At 40.4% G+C, this 24,641-nt stretch overlaps 4 protein-coding genes across 6 annotated transcripts; 3 read left to right on the forward strand and 1 right to left on the reverse strand.

The window, feature by feature from the left end:
• Positions 1–478: 478 nt before the first annotated feature.
• On the reverse strand, positions 479–11,140 carry LOC5571560 (putative RNA-binding protein Luc7-like 2). 3 transcript variants are annotated; one of them, XM_021846138.1, is made up of 7 exons: positions 10,944–11,140; positions 6,292–6,386; positions 5,935–6,053; positions 5,719–5,804; positions 2,950–3,048; positions 2,278–2,867; positions 479–2,222 (listed from the first exon to the last, which is right to left on the reverse strand). In XM_021846138.1, the coding sequence occupies exons 2-7, from the start codon at positions 6,309–6,311 to the stop codon at positions 1,940–1,942; spliced, it is 1,197 nt and encodes a 398-aa protein (XP_021701830.1). In that variant the 5' UTR covers positions 6,312–6,386; positions 10,944–11,140; the 3' UTR covers positions 479–1,939. The 3 variants fall into 3 exon arrangements, with proteins under 3 accessions (XP_021701830.1, XP_021701831.1, XP_021701832.1); XM_021846139.1 differs by lacking the exons at positions 5,719–5,804; positions 5,935–6,053; XM_021846140.1 differs by lacking the exons at positions 6,292–6,386; positions 10,944–11,140 and having other exon boundaries at positions 5,719–5,859; positions 5,935–6,033.
• Positions 11,141–11,227: 87 nt separating this feature from the next.
• On the forward strand, positions 11,228–11,942 carry LOC5571555 (beclin-1-like protein B). The gene has a single exon (XM_001659726.2). The coding sequence runs from the start codon at positions 11,351–11,353 to the stop codon at positions 11,933–11,935; it is 585 nt and encodes a 194-aa protein (XP_001659776.1). The 5' UTR covers positions 11,228–11,350; the 3' UTR covers positions 11,936–11,942.
• A 1,710-nt stretch (positions 11,943–13,652) lies between these two features.
• LOC5571556 (NTF2-related export protein) lies at positions 13,653–14,688 on the forward strand. Its single transcript, XM_001659727.2, has 2 exons — positions 13,653–14,136; positions 14,195–14,688. Exons 1-2 carry the CDS (start codon positions 14,116–14,118, stop codon positions 14,435–14,437), a joined length of 264 nt encoding a protein of 87 aa, XP_001659777.1. The 5' UTR covers positions 13,653–14,115; the 3' UTR covers positions 14,438–14,688.
• A 5,021-nt stretch (positions 14,689–19,709) lies between these two features.
• On the forward strand, positions 19,710–24,618 carry LOC5571554 (vacuolar fusion protein MON1 homolog A). Its single transcript, XM_001659728.2, has 4 exons — positions 19,710–20,675; positions 21,130–21,694; positions 21,826–22,107; positions 24,216–24,618. Exons 1-4 carry the CDS (start codon positions 20,005–20,007, stop codon positions 24,354–24,356), a joined length of 1,659 nt encoding a protein of 552 aa, XP_001659778.1. The 5' UTR covers positions 19,710–20,004; the 3' UTR covers positions 24,357–24,618.
• Positions 24,619–24,641: the final 23 nt, after the last annotated feature.

The following is a 24,641-nucleotide window of genomic DNA, read 5'->3' on the forward strand; positions in this document are numbered from 1 at the left end:
ATTTTGGTCGAAAAAATTGATTTGACACTTATAGACCCGGTACTCAAGCTGTCAGAGCGTGGCAAACTAGATGTTGGTCACACGAACAGTCGCGACATTAGCCTTCTACGGCTAATGCTTCTACTAGTCAAAGCCACGTCAAACTTTCGCAAGAGTCAATTTTCTTACGTCTTCACTACCTTACGGATCACGGCCAAAGAAACTGAGTTATGCTCGGGCAACGCGAAAGTTGCTGTGATTGGAAATCTGTTGCTAATGGTAACAATCCAAAACTCAAATTTAGCACGGTTTGCTGCGATCACACATAACAGTATGAATAAAGCCGTGAAAAAACCGAACTATGTGCAGCAGGATACTTTTTAGCGCGTATAACGAAGTGAAATGTGGGCCATCAAACAATGTTTCATGAGTGAAAATCTGGAACAGTAGCAAGAAGATTATACAATAGAACTTTCTCAATGAAATAAGACAACTCAACTCCTAAAAGGATTCATCCATTTATTCAATATGCAATTGTCTGTTATCCAGATGTACACCTATGTAATAATAATTGTAGCAATTTTATTCATTATCCATATAATCGGAAATAGTCTACACTTAGAAGCTAAGCACGGTCATTTATTGGGATGTATGTTTGTATGTATATATTGGGCTGTAAGTATGGTGAATTACTTCTATTCATTCAATATAACTGTAACGGTGAAGCCCCCCGTTTAGATAAAGAAATGAAGATGTCATCTAGACGTCTGGCTGTCATAGCGATGATTAGAAGATCTGAAGCGATAATTTCTCCTCGATAAAAAGTGTGAAAAATTATTATTATAATTTTAATTTTGTATAACTTGCACTAGCTCCATCAATTTGTAATTTCCTCTTTTCTAGTATTGTTTCATATTGATCTCGTGCAACGACGGAAAGAGAGGAAGCGACTGGTCCGAGGCCGAAACTCGACAACAAATAGAACGACGGAGCGCGCCAGTTCACGACTGAGAAGGAGCAACTGATGCCGAGCAATCAACCACAGCGAGAGTTGCAGAGCGTAGGCGGTCCGTGAGTAATATTAGCATGATTGTGGTCACTGAAGATTTGCCCAAGGGCTGAAGGAGGTCGTGAGCCTTTAAGCAGCTATGACTGCCTGATAGATAGAAAATTGGGGACAGATAGAGTAGAAGCTTAGCCCTAGGCGTGGGTGTGCAATTGGCTCAAATGATTTAGTGGCTCTTTTCTTTTATTTTGGGTTGAGGAAAACCTAATGTACAATCAAAATGAAAGCTCCAAACCGAGCATCAATTGATCGTACTCATACAAAACTAATAATGATAATAAAAAGAAAAAAAAACGATTACATAACTTCCTGTACCAACGAGGTAGGTGAATTTTATCAGGAAAGAATTTACAATTCTCACAATTGTTTGTCAACTAATACTAACTAAGGAAATCATAAAACAAGGTAAATTAAAAGAAAAAAGTGTTCTTACCGAAAGTCGAATTGGTTTCCTGATAGAACACACCGGCACGACGAACCAACTTTGAAGAATTGGAAAATTTTCACATAATCACTTGCGTTTCAATGACAACAGTTCATTAGATTTAAAAATTTCTACTATTTTGCTCCTGCTTATGTTGTATCTTCTTCTGATGATTTTGTTAACTTGTTGGGTAAACTGTCCATACCCATACGAATCTGAATCATTCATTTTTTCACTACACATTAAACACTTCTTCATATTCCAAAACCGTTAGTACACCAGAAGAAAAGAGAATCGGAGAAACATTTAATCATTTTTGATGCATTGAATTGGGTATTGCTTACGGCTTTCAAGCTGAGATGCTGTATTCTCCTTCCTTCTGGACGTAGACTTCTCCGGCTTCCGTTGTTTGCATTTGTGTCCTGATGTTCTGTTCTGTGGTCGTAGAAGAAGTAGCTAAAGGTCAATGCTTACCGTCTAGATCTTTCCCTGGAGCGCGAACGACGACGACGATCACGATCCCGGTCGCGATCGCGATCACGACGATCACGGTCCCGGTCTCGTGAGTGGCGATCGCGACTACGTGACCGCTTATCACGACTTTTCGATCGACGACGATCCGACCGCTCTGATCGTTCCGATCGCTCTGGTCGTTCTGATCGCTCAGTTCGTTCCGATCGCTCGGTTCGATCCGATCTTTCTGCTCTGTCGGAACGCTCTGTGCGATCCGATGATCGTTTGCGTTCACCTCGACTGCAAATGAAACCTATTAATGGAAGTCCAACGAAATCAAACAAATGAAACATACTTATCACGTCGATCACGATCCTTATCGCGAACCAAAGCCCTGGATCTCCTATCCAGCTCGCGACTACCAACAAAGCGTGATCGAGGACGATCATCATCAAAGGCTCCATCACGGCGACCATTCTTGCGCAGCTCCTTTTGCCTCGGTCCGGCGGTTTTCTCCAGTTCAATCAACTTTTCACGAATTGCCAAAAATCCTAGATGGAGCTTACCCCCGAAATGATCCGCTAACCGGACGTCGTTGTCGTGTATGCCCAAATAGGCCGAGCATACCTCGCAGACGCGCAACTTCTGCTGCTGGTAGCTGCTGGCAGGAATGGCACTCCGATACTCCTGTTCGGCTTTGGCTTTCCTCGCGCGCAGTTCGTCGATTTCCGACATCAGCTTCATGCTTTCCTCGACTTGACCTGCCTCACCTAGAGCTTCTGCCTTAGCAAGTTTCTTACCGATTTCCTCCGCCAGTTCGTGCACGGCATTGGCCTTTGCAGCCACCTCTGCCGTCAGTTCCTCCTGCGTTTCGGCCAGCCGCTTCTTGGCGGCCTCCGTCCGCCGGTCACAATCGGCGATGAACGCCTGCAGGTGCTCCATGGCCTAGGGGGAAGGGGATTTGAAAGAGGATCAATCAGTTTAATGACGAAACGTTTGAACTGATCTATCGTAGAAGAATACTCACGTCTACATCGTAGTAGTAGTCCTTGCTCTTGGAAGCATTCTCGTAGTCGGCTCGCAGGGCAAGATCGTGCACTTTGGGACATTCTCCGAGATCCATGCGCTACGGTAGAGACGAGAAAGAGAGAGAATGGGGAAGAGGGGAACGGATTAGAAGCCGAACAGACGTAATTGATCGCAGTCCATTTCTGAATTTCACTATCAGTTCTTGCAGTAGCTTGTTTCTTTTTTTGAGTGTTGTTCCATTCTGTGCTGTTCTTAACATATTCTGAACATTGCTTGACAGACTCTCTTTCAGGAAGAAAATGGAATGATACAAACATTTTTGAGTAATTTCTCCATTACATTCTCAATACTTCCAGTAAATCTCTCTAGGATAGAAATGAAGCCACACACATACCGTAACTAGGAACGAATGGTTAGAGGGGTCTAAATAAAACCTAACCGCAAACTGAGCCTGTGGAGTACCAGGGCGCCCTCTACAGTATTGTGTCATTTCTGTGCTTTCCGGAGCAATGGTGCAGGTGACCTTGTGTTTCTCCGAGATAATCGGCTGCCCCTCTGCAGTCTCTAGCCTGAGGCTAAACATAGAATGAGAATGAAAAACCTAATCCTAGTTTGGGTCGTGGCTACGGTTAGGATAGCTCAGACCAATTTTCAGCATAAAAGAACAGCAACGATCAATCTTTGCAGACTCATGCAAAATGGTACAGCCCAAGTGGCGCTGGATAAAAAACCTTACTTTCGTAAGGAGAACTTCTATGTCGGTAAGCTTGTGGACCCAGTTTTTGATACTTTCAGTAAACATGAAATTCCGAACTTGCGTGTCATGCCTTGTGCTTGCGTGCTCATTAATACAGCAATCGTTGCTACACTCATTTCAAACGAGTTGTCGTACACTGTGTAGCAAAAGGCCTTCCGCTGATTGTGGGCAGTGTTGCAAATGCTCACCACATTATCTGGGAAAGCTCAGATATTAATTTGAGAGGTTCCAGTCTGATGGTATATTCAAGTAGTACAGATCTTGGATTACTTAATATAGGAAATCGCCCAACCTGCACGGTATCTAGTAGAGAACAAGTGTTAGAGAGTGGAATGATAATTTTTATTTTACATAATTATTCAATGCATGTTCAATGTTCTGCTATTCTTGTTCACGCCTACTATTACTGACAACAAAATCAATGGAGCTCTAGAACTACTAAGGCTGTGAACCGTTCCACTGATTTGTATAACTTTTAGTTAAAAATTGACATTTAGGGGTCTATTTTATAAGTTGAGTCGATCAAAATGACTCGACTGGAGTCACTATCGATCGAAAAATTCGCTCGACTCAGCTCTGTCACTCGAGTTTTTCGACAGTTGTCACTCTATGTGACTGGATTACTATGGGAGTCGACGGGTGACATCTGAAATATGCATGCTTGCTTTGATCGACAATGACTTCAGACGAGTCACATGAATCTGCTCGATTTACAAAATAGGCCCCTTAGATAGCCCTCAAATGGTTAAATTAAACTTCGCTGTCGACCCATTTGAGTTTTGACAGTCGAGCAGTATTTCAGAACAAAATTGACAAATGATTAGTTATTTTCAAATTTCCGGGAGCAGAAAAGCAGGGATATTTATAACCGGAGGGGAAATAACTATCGAACTGTCAAATTTTAACTAAAAGTTAAACGAATTGGTGAAATGGTTTACAGCCTAAAAAAAAAGCTCTGGAGAGTTAAAACACAATGAAAAATATAACTGTTACAGTTTTTTAGATCAAATGTATAATTTCCTACATAGTTGACGCAAATAACTTCTGAAATAGTTTCCCTCAAGCAATGCATAAACTTCCAGTTCGATTCCAAATCCTTGAGTTCAACATTTTATCTTTCGTTTCTGTTTCATACATAAATTCTAGGCAACATTCAATTAGGATTACATGGTCATAGGTGAACCGCCAAGGATTCAGTCTTTTTTTGTTTGTAATGTTGTAATTACTCACCAAAATTGACAACACACACAAGGTGGTGAAGCTGAAGTGGAGGAACCCAGATCTGCCCATCAGCAGTTTACATTTTATTTTTACAACAATTTCCGATTGTTTTCTGACAAAACCTTCAATAAACTCTCGTAGAAAGTAACATGTGTGGACGGATGAAAGCTGCTCTGAGTTGAAGCCCTTAGAGATTTTTTTTAAATAATCGGAAATCACGGTGTTTTTTTTTTCTGGCGATTTTCAACCAACAACTAAAATCAAATTTCATACGTACGTACAGGTACAGGGACGGTTCCACTCGGCCTGTGCAACAACGTTCGAATCATTGGGAAACCCCCGCGGCTTAGCAGTCTCCAGAGTCTCGATCGGAATCAAGAGGACACCGCTTTGTCGAGTATCCGTGCGAACAAAACGACGGGGAAAGAAATGAAGGGTTTTTTTGTGGTTGTTCGTATAAGGAGTTAAATATCGGTTTTGTGTTATGTACATACCCAATCACGCGCTTGAAAGCCTTCGACGACGTTGGATGGTTAGAATGCGGTTCTTTTTGGTGTGTTAATACGTACCCATTTTCTGGCATTTGTGGAATTCAAAGTCTGACTACTACTGAAGACACGAACTACGAAGCTCTTGAGGTTAACGATATATTTTTTAAAGGGAATGAAATCCCCGTATAGTATTACAATCACACTCAATATTTTCGATTCGCGCGGAAAAGCAATTTGATCGTTTCGCGATTACAAACAATTTTGACTTTAGTACTTTAGTATCTATTAAAACACTTACGGTCATCTGGTTCCATCGCGCGGGACCATCAGGTGCTTGTGCGAATGTGCGCACTTCCGGGGAGACGTTACACGGACTCGACCTGCCTTTAGCATTTTGGAATAGATTCGTAAAGATATTCTGAGCATTGAAAGGCAGTCTCTATTGATTTGATTCGATTGAAAAGGATTGATGATCAAAGTTTCAATTTTCTGTCGAACAGCAAAAAGTACTTACGATCATCGGCTAGTCTGTGTGTGTTCGAAACCCTATTTGAACGATTTCCGGTGATCCCAAAAGAAGGACCGACTACTTCAGAACTACACATACAGTTTTGAGGAAAAGTAGCGACGTGTCTGCAATAGAATCAGATGAGGGACAGTTTTTGGTTGCGATCGCATTCCAGTGGACAACAAGTTTCGTGTTGAGTTAAAATCTACAGACACGATACACAGTGAAAGAGCTTCGAAAGGCTTCAGTGTCGGTTACAAGACAGGGGTTCTACATTTCGAGGGGATTTAGTTCGATGGCAGATTCGTGTAGCCCTATCAGTTGGGAGAAAATGAAACATGGATTCTACGAAAATCTACTTACCGTTGAAGCAAGGATCTCATGTGGACAGCAGCCTAACAAAAAACTTTTACATACTTTGTTGTCGTAGAACTTGGTCGAGTACCGGTTGGATTCACCTGAAATGAAAATAATACTTTCGGTTATGACGCTTCAAAGATTATCAGGACTGGTAGCGATAAAGAAAACGAAAAGAAACCTAGAGGGAAACCGGCGATAAGAGTTTGAATCCTCCTCCTCAATCTGATGGAACATTTATCTAGAAATATTTAACTTTAAATACTTTCAAGAATTCAAATTCAATCTAAAATTGTTCTAAGGATAATCACAGGAATAACCTCCGAGTTTCCATCCACTCGAAAACGCCAGTTATCGAAACCAGTGACCGAGAAGAACGGGATCCCGTGGCCCGAATCCTTGCTTGAGTCGCCCATAACCTATTGATGGTTGGAAATAACCGGAACACAAAGTTTTACCAGTAGAAAGTCTTTTTTTTTAATTGCTTAAGTGGAGGCTGGAACAGGAATGAAAACAAATGGACCGTTCTTTATTTAACAAAACTTTGATTCCAAGGGGGAGATTATTGGTCTTCAAGGAGGTCATCAGCACACTGCGTTACCTCCAACAAATTCGTACTGCAACCCGACTCGATTAATACACACTTTAATTCGAGGATTCCTACACATTCTCAACTGGGAGTTCTTCAATAGGGTCCTAAACTGCCCATAACTGTATAACAGTCACATTCGACATTTTTGACAAATTGGAGTTAATAACATGGAGAGTCATCAAATGATAAATACTTTCGATCAACTTACTGAAATCTGTGAGATTGTTCTAGAAAATTCGAAAAAATACCAAATTGTCACATTGGTAATTATAACCGCATAACAGTCACATGGAGATTATAAATGAGCCTCGTAATGTAATAGCGATTAAATTTCTATCAGAATTATTTTCTAACTATTCACCTAATATGCGATATGAGTTGTACAAAATATCAGCCTTAAAAAACAGTTTTGAGATCCTGATATTTTTTTTCCTCCCATACTGCCATAAAATGTACACTTTGTATTCCATTTACTCAATGCCTACTTTTGTCGAATGTTACAAATATGCAGTTATGGGCAGTAAAGCCCTGTCCCAATTTTTATACCGAACGCTTAAGTTTAGGCCAGAAAGACATGTTTACTCAATATTTAAATGATTGAAGTTTGTTTAGGTCCAAAAACATTTTTCATGGTTTTTGAAATTTTGTCACTCCCCTTGGATTCTTATAAACTAAAATTTTGAGTGTATTTTGTTTTCCATGTCCCTTCTGAAGTGTCAGATAGGAACAACCCCAGGTTAAAACTAACACGGAAAAAACAGTTTACCTAATTTTTGAATTGACTTTACCCAAAATTAAGGGTCTGTCTCATTTGGGGCATTAAATTGAAATCGAACTTAAATTTGGACCTATGCACGGTTTCATTATTTGACGTTTTAGCGGTGCCGTGTTATTTATGTGACCATGGAAACCAATGAATTCGGCACTGCTCAAACGTCAAATTAGTGAACTCGTGCATCGGTCCATACAAAATCAAAACAATGCAGAGCCCCATACAACGGTTACTAAGGTTGCTCCTAGATATGGTATTACTTGGATCGCAGGTTACTACTCCAACATAACCTGTTGCTATCCCTTTTGAATTCGTGAGGTGTTCTCAGTCCAATGTGATGGAAATCCATCACATTGTTCTCAGTCCACCGTAGGCGTATCGACCCCCAACACCGTGATCAGATCATTCTCCATCAGTGGAGTGTAGGATTTTTTAGCAAATTACTGGAATAATTGGGTTGTTTAGTGATGAAAAATTCACAGTTTTTGCAGTTTGATCAAAAGAGCACCATTTTCTAACTATAACATGATTTTATTGCGTTTCATAATCCTAATTTTGATATTCTTCTTCCTGGCATTACGTCCTCACTGGGACAAAGCCTGCTTCTCAGATTAGTGTTCTTATGAGCACTTCCACAGTTATTAACCGAGAGCTTTCTTTGACAAAGTTGCCACTTTTTGCATTCTTATATCGTGTGGCAGGTACGATGATACTCTATGCCCAGCGAAGTCAAGGAAATTTTCATTGCGAAAAGATCCTGGACCGACCGGTAATCGAACCCAGACATCTTCAGCATGGCTTTGCTTTGTATCCGCGGACTCTAACCACTCGGCTAAGGAAGGCCCCGCCAAATTCTGATATTATAGATGCTTAAAAAAGATTCAAATCAGTCGACTCAATGACATTTAAATTTACATAATGACAGCTCGTCTTGAAGTAAAACTTACCAATCACCACACTAATTTTAAACTTGTTTTAAAAACAGTTCCAGGTCACGGAAAATTTTGAAACTTTAGATTCTCGTTCATTTTTAACGTAGATTCAGAATATGTAGGAAACTGAAGGGGGACGCCATTTGGCATAACGATCGTTTGGCATAATGGACGTTTGGCATAATCATTTAAAACTAAGTTGCTATGTTTTTGGCATTACCATTGCTAACATTCTCATATGTGATTTTCCCTTCTTTTGGTCATAGGCTGTTCTTTCTCATTACGTTGTTAAACTAGTGGTTTGCATTGTGACTACTAACATTTTCATTGACAATTCTCGCATAACTTCTGATCTCGCCCTAAAAGCCATTGGTAACCATGTGTGTAGCTCGTTGTTACTGAGCATCTGCATGGATTTTCATGTTATTTAATTACGCTTTGGTGAAGAAAGGATCAATATCTACCTGCACGTGATGTTGGTTTGGATGCTTTTTCTTTCATTTGCTCAGAAACAACGAGCTACGCTCGTGGTTACCAATGGCTTTTAGGGCGTTATCTCAGAGTATGCGAGAATTTTCCCTTCTTTCCTACGTTGGCATTATAACTACTAACATTTTCACCGACGATTTTCCCTTCTTTTAATCACCAAATCTTCTTTTAAGTAGCACTATTTAAATTTCTAACTTCTTTTCTTTTATACCAAACGTCCATTATGTGAAATGACCATTATGCGAAATGACCATTATGCCAAACGACTTTATGCCAAACGGGGTAGCTCCGAAACTGAATGCGCCTAAACAAGCCAATTATTGAATATGGTTAGAAATGAATTGAAATTTTGAAGGTTCATGCTTATATTCCTTAGGAAACTACTCGAAAAATGGTTTGTAGATCTGGAAGAGTAATCCTCAGATGAAATGCAAGAGAAATGTCTAGAGGAATTTTCAGAGGAAAACCATCTCTGTTTGAATTTATTAAACAATTGGAAGAATTCTTGACAGATTTCCTGGAATAATCCCTACAGGATTTTGTGGGGTTCAGAATTGATGTGGGCAAACGGGAGCGCCACCGAAAGCTCGACGCTCTGCTTTTTGACGTTACTGGAAAAGTGAAGTGTTGGTTTGTTGGCTATAGGCCTCTGCACTGTTTTGATTTTGTATGGGATTTTGACGTTTACTGGCCTTGTTGTTTACAAGTTTCGTAAAAGAGTGAAAGGGAGAGGTACATTTTTGTGCAGAGCCCCATGGGGCTCTGCACAAAAATCATTCGCTCTCTTTTACTCTTCCGTGAAATTAGTAAACAACAAGGCCAGTTAAAGTCAAAATCCCATACAAAATCAAAACAGTGCAGAGGCCTATGCCTACTACATTGCCTGATTTACGAGCGGGAGACATCTTCACATTCTTTGGCTACCAGGATGCCGCTAAGTATATTCAGAACGCCACTGTAAGCATAGGGTTGTAATAATGCGGATTCACTACCACACAGAATTTTGATGTAATTTTTGGGAGAAACCGTGAGTGGATGCTTAAGAAAGTCCAAATAAAAACGGATAGAATTAGTGGAAAATATCTGAAAATACCGAAAGTCCCTGGAAAAATTTTCGGAGAAATCCCTGTGGAAATTGGTTTAGATAGTAATGTAGAAGTGCCCATGGATTTCGTAAAGCTAATTCTAGGGAAATTTCTCTAAGAATCCCTTAAAAAATGCTTGAGAAAATTCTGAATTAATGGCATAATTTGGTGTTGCAATCTGTAGAGGTATTTCTGAAGTGATGCAAGGAAATATTCCAGCGGAAATCTCTGTAGAATTCCCTCGAAGAGTTCCTAAAATTTTCTCCCAAAAAATCTGTGCGAAAATTCCGGAAGTACTTAGGAATAATCGAGTAAAGGTCTTTTCCTCTGGAGCCTCAAAAATTTTGCACCTGGATTTAATATAATCAATAATATGAAAAAAGACAATTTTGATAGAAAAATTCATTAGCAAATACTCCTTGACCTGAAAAATGGTATAACCGACAAGCTTATGTTAAGTTTAAATGAAATAACTACTAAAATACTAAATAAAGATTTTCTAGACTTGCATTAGAATAGATTACAATAGTGACCAAGCAGCGCTTTGCAATGGGGCACTCAGGGTAAACAAATGAACAATCTAAAATTAAGTGCATATTGAATTTTTTACACAGAGGATTTTCAAGGTTATATAATTTCCCACACAAATACTATTTTTTCCCACAAAATTCCCGTAAAATAAAATAAAAATACGCCGATTTTTAAACCCCTCGCTTAGCATCACAAAAACAAACATGGAGGACGGAAATTTTCTCAGTCGTAAGCCAAGGCCCCAAATTTCCACTTACCATTTCTGGCCGTTCCCATGAGCTGGTCCAGCATCGCTCGCATTTGATCGTGAGCCGTCATCGTTGGTCCGGTTTAGAAACTGCTTCCAATGCCGGGGGCACCGCAAATCCACCAGAAATTCCAAATTTTCTTCCGCTTCAATCCAGCACACGCACGCAGTGAGTGAAAACGTTGAACACTTTTTCGTTTGCTTTTTCTTTTCATTTTTTCTACCCCGAACTGTCAAAATTCGGCTTGTCGAACATCGTCGGCGTCTGCGTTTTCGAAGTCGTTCGGTATCACCCTAATCTCCCGTCGTCGTTTTGTTGTGATTTCAATCGGAAAAGTGCGTGTCTAGATCGGGTTCCGTTTCGTCTCGAAAAATGTAATTGAAATTCGCGAAAATCGGTCTCAAAAATTCGTTACAATGCAACCGGATGATCTCTCGATGCCCCGCGGAGACAGCAAAATCAAGGAAAAGCTAAATCTCCACGTGAAAAAGCGCCTCCAGGAAACGGCCAAAAGTTCCACAAAAACAGAGCCACCCACGCCTCCCCCTTCGTCAACATCTTCGGCAGGTTCTTTGACAACGCCAGGGCCGTCACCAGGGTCAAAGACTAAAAAGCAAAAGACAAAGCACTCTCAACAATCCTCAGCAACTGCCACCAGCACCAGCAGCAACAGTTCGTTCAACCTGAGCGGCGGAAGTTCCAGCAGTAAAGCGCCAACCGTGACCGCCGAGCACCTGATGCTTTCGCCCGGAGCGCTAGGCGGCGGCAATAGCAACGATACCACCAACAGTAGCTTCAATTCCGTCGATCTAGACCCGGATGCCAATCTTTCGAATGACGGCCAGGCAACGGAAAAATCCAGTCCCGGTGGATCCGGTAAGGCAACGCCCAAGGCGGACATCTTTACGATGATTTTGAACGAAAAGAAGAACTCGCTGATGCGGGATCCGGAAGTGATCAAGTTTTTCCGAGATTTAATGGATAAACGAGATAAGCCCTAACGATCGATCGAACGTCGATTTATTACTTCGAAAGTCCTCAATCTTTTTGCTGATTGCATTTTGTTAGCAATCTTCTTGGCAATGGATTTCCACGTTCAGAGTTTGCTTTTTAGTTTAGTTTGGAAGTCAGTCTCGGTAATAGGATTGGCGAGAATCCAATAGCTAATGGGCGGTATGAATTTAATGTAGTAAAATTGTATTTAATGTAGTAAAGTTGAGTTTACTACATTCTCGTTAGTAAAAGCTACATGTGGAGCACTAGTGAACAGTTTGTGTCATATTCCTTCACTACACCTTTCGAACATACTACAAACAACGAGTTGGAATGAATAAAAGTAGCATTTACTACAAATCTACCGGTAGTTAGCTTCAGATGTTGCTACTCATTAGACCTGTTCATATTAAAAAAAAAACTTCTGTAAAATTTCCAGTCAGGCAGTATTCTGAGTTCTCATACTACGAACAATGTCTGGTCAAATTTTCAGCTCATTTGATAGAGATTACACTATGCTTCAAGTTAAAAACGTGTTTTTAGGCTTATTTCAAGGTTTAAAAAATTATAACTCAATACTCATAAATCATAATCACTTACTATTACCATCTATTGAAAGCTTATTCTATTCTGGTAAAGTTTGTCGAACACGCCAATAAGATTAAATTAAGTTTAAACATTCTTTGATCGACCCAGAAATCACGGTTCTCTGAATATGTATGCTATAAAAAACACACATTGGCATTATTTTTCCAGGCCCTAGTCAACAGGAAACAAACATAATAAATCTATGAAATCATTAACCATTAACAGCTTACATGTTGCTTTAGGAAATAAATTATAAAAAATGTCCAACGATCGAACAACCCATCCCAACCTGATGTTAAATCGTGCAAGACACATGTACCGTCGAATGAATGAATTGAACAAGTTAGCATTGCTTTTTCGTTCCGATTGATGATTGTTTTGATCGTATTTCACTGACTATTCAGAACGATTTGAAAACGGTTATTATCATCGACTAAGAAAAAACAGTGCTAACGTGTTCATTTTTTACATTCTTTGAAGCTCATTATGGTGTTCTTGGCTCACCCACAGCGGATTTACGAATATGCTTCCTAATTACCTATTTTTTATAATTTATTTTCGTAATATAGAAGGTATCTTTAAACGGGATTTAATTTTAGAAATGCATAGTCATCATATTCTTAAAAATCAAAATTCAATACAGGTATGTTTTTCAGGGAGATCACTCCCGAAAAATAGTGATTTTCTAGAGCCTTGAACCACAAACCAAACTATGTTTAAGCTTGCTCCAATCATAAAACCGTGTTCGACAAAAATTCGTAGTATTGAATAAACTACTATGTAGAGGTATTTTCAGGCATTGCAGAATTCGCTCTCATTTGAGAATGAAGCACGATCAAAGCAAGCACAGAAAAACATCCCATCTGTTGCGGTCCACGATCGTCATTGTATCGCAAGGTGTAACAAGTCTGATAATCGGAAGCAGCGAGCGAGAGCCCCAACGAGAGAGCGATGATAAAATCCATTTTTCTCGCTTGTTTACCGTTGGGGATAGGTGTTTTTCTTTACTGGCACGATAAACAATCCACGAACTTCTAATAACTCTCCCAGGCTTGGAGCATGTTTAGAGGGGTTTTATCATGCACTACTATCCCCCCAATCTGATCAAAGTTGTAGCAGTATACGATAAACACCCGCATAACAAAATACAGTTTGTCTTACTTTAAGAACAATAAACATCTTGTAACGGGTACGGTTAATGTATCAGAAATAGTTGCTTTTATGTATAACCATATGGACTTCAAAGCTGTTCACCATTTCAAACAGTATGATTAACCCATACCTATTAGTAACAATATATGATACTGCTCTGATATTGTTAAATTATATGGGAATGGATTCAAGCAAGATATGGTGAAAACATTACGCCACCATTCGGCAAATTGTTTTTGTTTTAATTTGTGCAACACACTCACACATTTGCATTTGACAATATTGAACTACATTTTAACAGTTCGACAAATAGTTACATTTTGTTGGTATTTGTGAGCGACAATCTAGCGTTGAGTGTAGAAAAAAAATCGCCGTCGGATTGCCGTCGAAGAAAAACAGTCGAGTTAAACTGAAATTATATTTACAAAACAGCAATTCACATCAAAAGATGACAACTGCGATCGACCCAGTAAGTACATTTATTTCGCCAATCTGTTGGATGTTTGGTTTAAACCCAATCCCCGTAGGAACTGCGCACCAAAATCGATGCCGCTTGCCGGATGGAGGAGGAATTCACCAAACTGTACAACGAAAAAGTAGCCAAGAAGCGGCATCAGATGACCCGGCTCTACATGGACAACGGTTTGCTGGTGTGGAACGAAAATGGTGCCAACGGGAAGGACAACATCCAGAAGTACTTCCAGGAACTGCCCCGCTTCGAATACATTATGAACACCCTGACTATAATTGAATCATCGCAGGGCTGGTAGCGGATCTAATTTTCTATTTTAATTCGAGTCTTTAAAAAATGCAAAATTAAATGCAAATTCCTGTGCTTTAATAATGTACAACTGAAGTCAGTTATTTAAGGAACTATGATGATTTGAGTAAATAGTTGATCAAGTTGAAGCATTATTTTTCTCTTCACGTATTAATTTGTTTCATCATTTCTTATTTAATGAATTCAATTCAAATATTTGATTCTTATGGTATAACACTTACATACCAGTATGGGATAGGGTAAAAATACAATAAAGCACCGTAATCCAATAATTATGCATACGTTATTTATTTCCCTTAGAAACATATGGTTCAAAATTTATCAAAACTATTTGGCTTACATTCATTTTGCCAGAAAATGGACAGTATATCTACCTTTTGGGAAACTGTTGATGAGAAATTTTGTTCGAGAAAATCGACGTTTTCAAATGGTTACATAACTTAACCGCCTATTCCCCACATTGTGATTTTCCTATTTACCGTTTGTCGAATTGTTAAAAACGTTTCGGGTATGGTGGATATATTGTTATTTTTCATTGTAACCAAAATGTTTCAGATATTGTTGCAAATTGTTGTGAACCTTTCGGGAAACTGTACTGATATAGTTCTTGTTTATGCGGGCAGTCTCTCATAATGTGCAGCATGTTATGATAGTTACAGAGAGCGATACGTGAGCGATTCTCTCAATTTTCTCAGGATTCAATCCCTGAAATTGAGATTACAAGTTTAGTGTAATATTGTCATTCAAAAATTAAAACAAAATTTGAAGACGTCAATTTGAAACTAAACGATAGAACCATTTTTGATAGACCCTCGACTCGAAAACTATTAAACCATTATCATAAGCAATAATCTGAAATTCACCGCGATTGTTATACAAATTCTCCAAATTTAACTGATTTCGCAGCCATTCGCGGGATGTTCTAAATTTCGCGTCGAAGGGCGAATTTCGTAGATTTCGCGGTTTCCGTGAAATCGCGAATGTCCATTGTCCCTAATAATAAATCTGGGATTCTTGTGGAAATATTAAAAATCCGGTGCTTGATACGGTTATTGATCTTTTGGAATTAGGTTGCATGTTGGTATCTTTAAGAAGGCATTTCTGTGAGGATTTATGAGATTTTAGGATTTCCCCGACCAACCAGTCTTCATAATTCTTCACAGATCTTTGTCCAAAGATGGCGATCGTCAACAATTCAAAACGAATCGGTATCGATCGCTATCGAAAATCACTGACTGGTTGTTAAGGAACGAATGACCTTCGGGTTAAAGTCCCTCTCAAACAACAACAACTGACTGGTTGACCGGGTCAATATTTGAATCTGAAAAATCTAGTACCTCCATAATTTTATGTTGTTATAATGTCAAGATCTCTCCATAAGATACAGATTTTTAGTATGCTCAATAGACCATTTCCGTGAAAAAATTTTATTGGCTTATATGCTCTCTGTCCATTTACTGAACAAACTTTCCTAAGGAACCGATATGTTTTGGAGCTTTTAATCTGCGTTTTAACTATTAGAAAACAACAAAAAACTTGCGGCACGTTGGTTCACCCCTCGGTCCCCTACAATTTGTTTCACCTCGAAAAAATGCAGACCCCCTTTTCCCCTATGGTTTTGCCACCACGTTGTGGTGAATTTAAGATCAGCTGGCATGACCAGATGATTTTTGTTTATGTTTTCATTCATCATAATGAGCTCCGCTGGTTTCACTCCCTCCTTCCTTCACGGTTCCTGAAGTCTCCTTTAGGGTGACCATATCCAGCAGATTCAAAATCAGGACATTATGTAATTCTCGCAATTGTTATGTGCAAATTCCATTTTGTCTCAAATTCTGAACATGCCTCATATTCCTAACAGCTGCGATTACAAAGATCTGGAGGTACTTCTAATAAGCGGCTATGAGCACAAGATTTAATTCTTAAGTATAACCAGTCTTGCTAAGACAATAATCTGTCTCCTTTCAGAAGTTTCAGAACCTAGTGTTGTAGAAATAGGCTTGGTGTCTGATCATGATCTCACTAGGAAATTACAAAGAATGTCAAAAGTATATTCAATAGAATCTTTAAAAAAGCAGTTTTCGAACGCTTGAAGTCTTTTTGGAGGTTTACTACATATCATTCAAGGTAATGCCGCTTGGAATCTTTGACTCATGATTTCACAAAAAAATCTGCAAAGAATCTTTATAAAAGTTCAAGAAAAAAGCATCTGTTAAGTTTTCTCATGATAATTCGTCAAAGATTACGCTAGAAATTCATGAAAAGTACAACAAAAAATCAATTAAAGTTTCTGGGAAAGATTTGGCAAAGATCTTTACTGGAGACCGACAGATTATTCAGTACGATTCTAAGAGACACTCATTAAGAATCTTTCCAAAATTTCATGGAGTAAAAGATACTAGTCGGCCGTGCTCTCTTGATTTAATTTTGTAGTTCCAGCCATGTTATTTTTTAAATATTAAGTGATGGCAGCAATCGTACAAGCTTTCTCAATTAATATTTGGACACAATTCCTTCATTAGAGCTTATCTATCATGGACGATTTCTCTTCATCGATTCTCTCTTTCGCTAATAATTACGCCCAATTAAAAAAAAATTGTAATATTTCTTGTTCATGAAGCAAGATGTATGTGCGTCACATTCGACATAACAGACAAGATCAAACTATTCATGTTGATTATGATCCAATGTCTGAATTCTATGCAAAACTTATGATTTATGCAAATGTCATCGTATCAGATGACATTCAATTGACACTTTTTTGTGTTTGTCGACGTTCATTTTAACGCTCGTGGCGTGACTGCTGACCATGGCAACGAAACGTACATCGCGCAATTGTTTACAGCACTGGTCACCACCCGTCGTGCAGTGGGTAACTCACACACGAACTAGTGCGGGCGAAACCAGCATTGAAACGGGGGGAAGATTGAGAGAGAAACAGCGAGAAAGCAAAAAGTTCCATATACAGCTCAACGTGGCTCAACGTTTCCCCTTCTTCTGATGTTACATAGAACACACAGACGGAAAGAAAAAAGTAACGTCGTGGCATTGAATGAATCAATACAAAGTCAAGTCCGAATGCCTATTATGGACCCTCCCGGGGTCCATAATAGGATTGTTTACAAATTTGACGTTGCGTATTATGGACCCTCCATTTGATTCCCATGTAATCCGGCTCGCTGCCGACGAGCCTATTATGGACCCACCTGGAAATGCGTATTATGGACCCACTTGTGTGGTTTCATTTACAAAACTGTTCAAATATCTGTATTTATGCGTCTCAAACCAAATATTTTGCCTGAAACTGCTGACTAACAATGTAATCGAAGTTCCTCCGGTGAATTTTCATAGGAATAAAGTTGCTTTGAGTGTTAATTTTATGTTTTTCTGTAGGGGGTCCATAATACGCAAAGGGTCCATAACCGGCATCGACTCCCTAATTGAATTGGTGAGTAAATTAGTTTGAAATTCGAAAATAGATGTGAAATCGATTGTTTATTCCAATTTAGACATAGACGTTGTGGTAGCTAGCGGAAGCGTTTTCGATCTGAAAATTAGTAGTCTTAAAACCGAGAACTATGCGAATTACTAATTGTCCGTAATTATGTAGGACTTGTGCTGGAATAAAACGTCGAGGGTGCTGAAAAAGTGCATAAACCATCGGTTAGAACATCGCGTGAGTATCTTGTAAGTAGTAGAGATTTATGTAAAAAACGTAGCTAATATGGAATATAATTGCAGTTTGAGCTGACCATAAAAAGGGACTGCTACAAAAAAAGTAGTTTTTCTTGACGGATTCCGAACATCAGTGTAATTTCCAAATAAATTGACAAAATTTCATTTCTTACGTTGAACTCTATAGAGCGCTGCATATGACGAGCCTAACCTCACTTATTTGACAGCTGCTGGTCCTGTTGTTTACGTTTCGGACTTAGTCGTTTTTTCCATCATTTTTTCATCTTCGCATTTCTATCACCAGCATGCTGATGGTGACGATTTTCCACGGTAGGAACAGGTCCGTCGCACTCGGGCTCAGCTTGGGTACCACTTCTAGTACTGCATTTGGTCCCTCGGTAGTGCAAAAGGTACCCACGTTTGACAGATCGCAGTACACTTTTCACGGCATTCTAGATTATCTTGTGAGCCATAAAATTTTAGGCAACTGCAAGGGACATGGAGGTCTTTAATTTGTCTTTGGTAGGAAGATAGAATAATACGATCCGTGGGTATCTGCAGTGGATTTGACCTCTCCTCGCAGCAAACTTTCACGAAATTAAGAATGATTCGAAAAAAGTACTAAGTTCAAATTGTAAACAACAGGACCAGTACCTGTCAAAATTGATGCGTGACGTCACAGTGCAGTGGAGTATTACACTGCTTCCCTCTACAAGCAAAACAGTGGGGGAAAAATGTTTCATTTTGATACAGTTTCAAAATATATTTTCACAACCTTCAAGCTCGATTTACTCGAAATATGTAAATTGTTAGATAGGCCGTTTTGAAAAGTTACGCGAGAAATCATTAATTTTATGAATGAGCCATTTTACGAGACGTTTCGGAACAGCTGATCGCCGCAACAGTGTCAATTGACAGGAGACCTGGGATTAAATCCAGCGTAATTTTCAATAACGCCTTATCTTACCAAACGAGGACATGGAGAAAATGACAAAAATGGGATCCAAAAATGTTCGTTACTGCAACATTACACCTAGTCATTGTATCAGCTACCTCTTTGTTACCCATATTGCACATAAAAAAGCACTTTTGTGATCAGAAATATTTTAATATTTTTTCTCCATTTAAGTTTTCGCCTGGATGAAAAGCTACGCTAGAAATGCGCACAGTCATCAACCATCATCATCGCGAAAACTGACGCCGATGATTGAAAAATCCCAGGTCTCCTGTCATTTGACCAGGCTTCGTAAAATGGCTTATACTTCCGCGTATCTCTCATATAAGGGGTGATCCAAAAAAGACGTCCATTATTTAGGGGAGGGGGAGTGGGTCTACTAAAGTGTGACAGTGCATGTATTAGGTATTGGAAAAAGCGTGACAGAGGGGGGAGGGGGTTCTAGAAATCCCGAAAAACGATGTACGTCATATTTGGATCTTCCCTAAAGGATCACTAGTTTTAGCGTACTCACTCTTTTTTACGATAAGTGCTTCATCTTTCCACCAATCTTTGAATTTTCGAAAACGATTGACGAATCACCCCTTGTTGCCGCGCAAAATGTCAAATTTCGTGCCGTTTCGGCTCACTATTTACATTTTCCCCCCTCTTGAAGCAGCAGAAGAAAAGTCTAAAGTGCAATCAAAGAGCATCAGCGAAACAGTGGATTTTCGTTTTCTGTACCGTTGTTTTTCATTGTGATTGCGGCAAAGGCCAAAAGGAAAACATTGCATGAGAAGCGATGAGCAATAGATTTTGCAACCATTAATTCGATTAGTGTGCAGAAGAAGTGTGGAGTTTAGTGGCGCCGTTCAAGAGCGGTTGAAGTTTCTTTCGGCCAAGGTTGGGGCGCAGATTTTTTGGTCGTCGTGAAAAGTGTCCAAATCATGAGCGAAACGCAATCTGCGGATATCGGTGGCGAATCGGATCGCAATTGTGAGCCGGGAAGTTGTCAGGAAAGTATGCTGATTACGACGGATTCGATTGAGGAGTTTTCCCAGGAGATTAGTATTAGTTTGGCGGAAGATGATTCGGACCAGAACGGAACGACAATAACGGTGCAGGATGTCGAGAAGAAGGCTGGAGAAATTGAGGGAACGACGGTGGGGACTGCAGGGGGAAACATCACAAAGATTCAAGATGGATTGATTGTGGCTGATAAGGACAGTGAGGGTGCGGTTAGCAAATCGAGTTCCTTCAGCAGTGCCAAGAGCCGTGACATGTCCGCTTCCTGCACTAGTCTGGGGGACGATGGAAGTGCCCTCGAGGATGCCGAAGATTACCTACATGACCCGAAATTCCTGTTGAAGAAGAAGCACGTCTTCATCCTGAGTTCGGCGGGGAAGCCCATCTACACGATGCACGGGAACGAACACAAATTGGCAACTCTGTTCGGGGTGATGCAAGCGCTGGTCAGCTTCGTGCAGAGCAATAACGATTCCATTAAGTCGATCCATGCGATGGGCGTCAAGTTTGTGTTTCTGGTCAAATCGCCGCTCATATTGGTGGCCATTTCGAGGACGAGTCACAGCGTACAGCAAGTGCAGCTGCAGTTAACGTGAGTAGAAAATTTCTTTATAGTATTGGGCGGTATGAATAAAATAATTTTAATTTAATGTAGTAAATATGAGTTTCTTACATTCTCGGTAGTAAACGCTACATGTGGAATACAATAGCCATCAAGCATACTGCCTATAAACGCATGTCAGTTCCATGTTTGCTGGATTCCCTGTGTACATGGGACAATTATGCGTTTATGGGCAGTATAGGAGCAAATTACAAAACTCTGAAATTGTTTCTAGGGCCTCTAGAATAAAACACCAAGATTTACTCTATTGAGAAAAAGGAAAATAGTGTTCTGATACCTTTTTGTTTAAAAAATAGACTTTAAAGTTTAAACACCTTCCATTAAAAATACAGATATTATAGCGAAATAGCCTCTAAAAAGAGATCTACTACCAATCTATTACGTCAATAGCGAGAATTCTGACTGATTTTGCTTTTCCTTACAGGGATGTCTATAACCAGATTCTATCGACGTTGACCTTGACCAGCATGCAGAAAACTTTCGAGAGGCAAAAGAACTTCGATCTGCGACGACTTTTGGCCGGCAGCGAACGCCTAATTGATCACCTGCTGATCAACGACAAATGCGACCACAAACTAGTCAGCAACAATCCGTTTAGCTTTATGACACACTCCGTTCGGATTCTACCCCTGCAGCCGAGCATTAGGGAAAACATTATCGGAGCTATCCAGAACAACTGCTGCAAAATCAAGAACCTGGTGTTTGCCGTACTGATCGCGAACAACAAACTGATCGCGCTGGTTCGCATGAAGAAGTATTTTATCCACCCGGCAGACCTGCGCCTTATATTCAATCTGATTGAATGTTCCGAAAGTTTCAAGTCGGCCGAAAGTTGGACCCCGATCTGTTTGCCCAAGTTCGACTCCAGTGGGTTTCTGCATGCACACGTGTCCTACCTGGCGGAAGATTGCCAGGCCTGTTTGCTGCTGCTGTCGATCGAGAAAGAAGTATTCTTCGTGCTTTCGGAGGCCAAGCGTAAGATCACCGATGTAAGTTGATCATGACAAAGGGGAAATATATTAGCTGTATAACAGTCATATAAGGCCAAAAAGGCGAATAAGCGGGCTAGAGGAGACTTGGAAGTGTCGCGGGAGTTTCATTCCTACATTCCCATTTTCAGAAACTGCGTCGTTCGAACTGTTTGGAAGCAATCAACGAAGCAATGAACAACAAGGGCGTCAAACTTCAAAGCATCGGCATCCCGGAGATACGGCATTTTATCTACAAAAGCAAATCGAACGCGCAGCTGCTGTGCTCCGAGCTGACAGTTCCGTACTCGAGCATCGGTCAGTTTAAGCGGTTAGAGGGCATGTACTTCGAGCTGCACCATCGGATACACAATTCGGGCCGGCCGGTCAAGCTCATCTATCAGATGAAGGACAAGGAGATACTGCTCGCGTGGGTAAGTGAATCTTTAGAATGGAACACCTTAATGTTATTGTCCGCAGCACTTTACGCTCGAAAACACCGAAGGCTTTCCAGTCTCTTTCTGCCACCGAAAGAATCAAAGTTTCATACAGGACGAATTTTGTTTCCGTTTGCAAGTTGTGGGACCTAAGAAGAAAGGAGGGAAAGCATAGGATACCGAAAGAAATTTTCGAAAATATTCGAGAAACGAGGGAAACAACTGGTGGGGAAGGTGTCTTTGGAACCGGCCTTCTGATTGGAATTCCAAAGGAAAGGGGAGAATTTTTAGAAATATGCTCTAGGAGTTCCTTAGAGGCTTTCTAACGCGAATTTTTTCAGTGAATTCATTTGGATATCTCCTCCTGCAATTTCGTTGGGGATTTGCACCAGAGATTATTTCAAAGCATTCCTCCGGGGTTTTCCATCAAATACTCCTCCGGTTTTTTTCTCCAGAAATTCCTCAGGGGATTTCCAATAGTACTTCCTACGGGGATTTCGTCTAGGAATTCTTTTTGGGATTTCGTTCAGAAATTCATTAAGAGATCCTCCGAAGATTTTCTCAAGAAATTCTTTCGGGGACTTTTCAGAAAATTTCCTCCAGGAATTCCTCCGATAATTTCTCCAGAAATTCCACTGGGGATTCTTCCGGAAATTGTTCCGGAGTTTTCCTCCAGAAAGTCTACCGGAATTTTTTCCAAGAATTCTTGGGAGGATTTTCTCCAGAAACTATCAGAGATTTTCTCCAGGGAGTTGTTTATGATTTGCACCAGGAATTCCTCCGGGAATTTCGGGGATATTCCCCAAGAACTACTCCGGAATATTCTCAACGAATTCCTCAGGAAATTCCCAACAGCAATTCCTCCGGGTATTTCCTCCATCAATTTCTCCGAGGATTTCCTCCTCGAATTAATCCGGGGAATTCTTCCAGGGATTCCTACGGGGCTTTTGTTCAGAGATTTCTGCGAAGAAATCTTACAGAAATTCTTCCGGAATTACTCCGGAGATTTCCTTCAGAAATGCATTCGGGATTTCCTCATAGAATTCCTCCAAAAAATCGCTCCATGTATTCATCTGGGGATTTCTCCCAAGAACTCCTTTTAAGGTTATCATAAGGATTTCCTCCGGGGCCGAGGATTTCCTTCAGAAATTGCCTCCTTTTTTTCAAGAACTCTTCTGATAATTCTTTTGAAGCTCATAAATTCTTCGCATTTCCTGGAAAGCTCCTCTTGAGCTCCATCGGGAATTCATTCGAATTTTCTCCTTAGTTCCTCCAGGAATTTCTCCGGAGTACGTCAAGCAATTACCCCGTAGTTCCTCTAGAAACGTCTCCTAACTTCCATCAGAAACACATTCCAGAGTTTCTCCTGGAACGCCTTCGGTGTTCCTCCAGGAATTGCTCCGTAGTTCCTCCAGGATTTTCATTAGAGATTCTCTCAGAGTTTGTCCAGAAATTCCTTCAGAATTGCTTAGGGCATTCCTCTAGACTTCCTCCTGGAAAACCCTCAAAGCTCCGCCGACTTCCTATGCTTTGCCATGTAAAATAATCGGAGTTTCACGCATAGGGTCAACTGTGGTAATTACTTTCGTAGACGCGAATCTTGCGCTTCAGCTGCCACACTTGCTTCATGCTGCCTTTTCTTTCTGCGGTGGATTCGCTTTTCTTCGGCTCTTGCTGCTCTGTACCGCTCTCTGTTCTGTCGGGCACCGGCCACAAGCATGCGGCTTCTGGCGACTTTCCAGTCTATCACTCTCTGGCACTCTTCATCGAATCAGTCGTTTCGTCTTCGTCGTTGATCAGTCCAATCACTTCCCGCGCTGTTATGGTCACAGCAAAAAAGATAGGGTCCTATAGGCTGTTGTCATCTCCAGAACCGTTGATTCTTCCCTACTGCTCGTCTAGCTGCTGACGGTACTGTGCAGTCGACAAGCGTTGGCGTTGCCGTAAAATCAATCCGTTTGCTCTACTTTTGCCTTTCTTGGTTGGTGAAGAGTCTTCGATAGGCCACCTAACCAGGGTTGCGCTAGCGGTGTTAGACATTAACACTACACTACGGAAATAATCTATAAATTTATTTTAACATTTTAAATTTTTCTCTCTCATAGGTCACCCAAGCGTACGAACTGTTTGCCGCGTTCGAACCGACCGTCCACCGGAACGATGTCATCAACCTGGTCAACAAGCTGCTGAAGTGGATCAAGAAGGAGGAAAACAGCCTCTTCATACTGTCGGCGCCGACTTTCTAGGAGTTGGGGTCCTTTTTCCCTTCCTTTCCGTTGTTTTCGTTTGCGACCAATCCCAACGGCAGTAGTGAAGTCGTAGGAGAGATCGGCTAGAAGGGAAAAAGTGATCAATTAGATGGCTCAGAGAGATTTCCTTCCTTTTAAGTGAAACTGTGAACAATGAGTTTCACTATTTAATGGCACCGTTTGTGACTAGGTTTTCCCATTTTAGTAAGACTACAATGACTATAGAAAAGTTTATTTTTCTTATTCAATCGAGGTTAGGGGTCATGCACAAATTACGTCACG

The sequence above is a fragment of the Aedes aegypti genome, chromosome 2, assembly GCF_002204515.2.
Source record: "Aedes aegypti strain LVP_AGWG chromosome 2, AaegL5.0 Primary Assembly, whole genome shotgun sequence".
Classification (NCBI taxonomy): domain Eukaryota; kingdom Metazoa; phylum Arthropoda; class Insecta; order Diptera; family Culicidae; genus Aedes; species Aedes aegypti.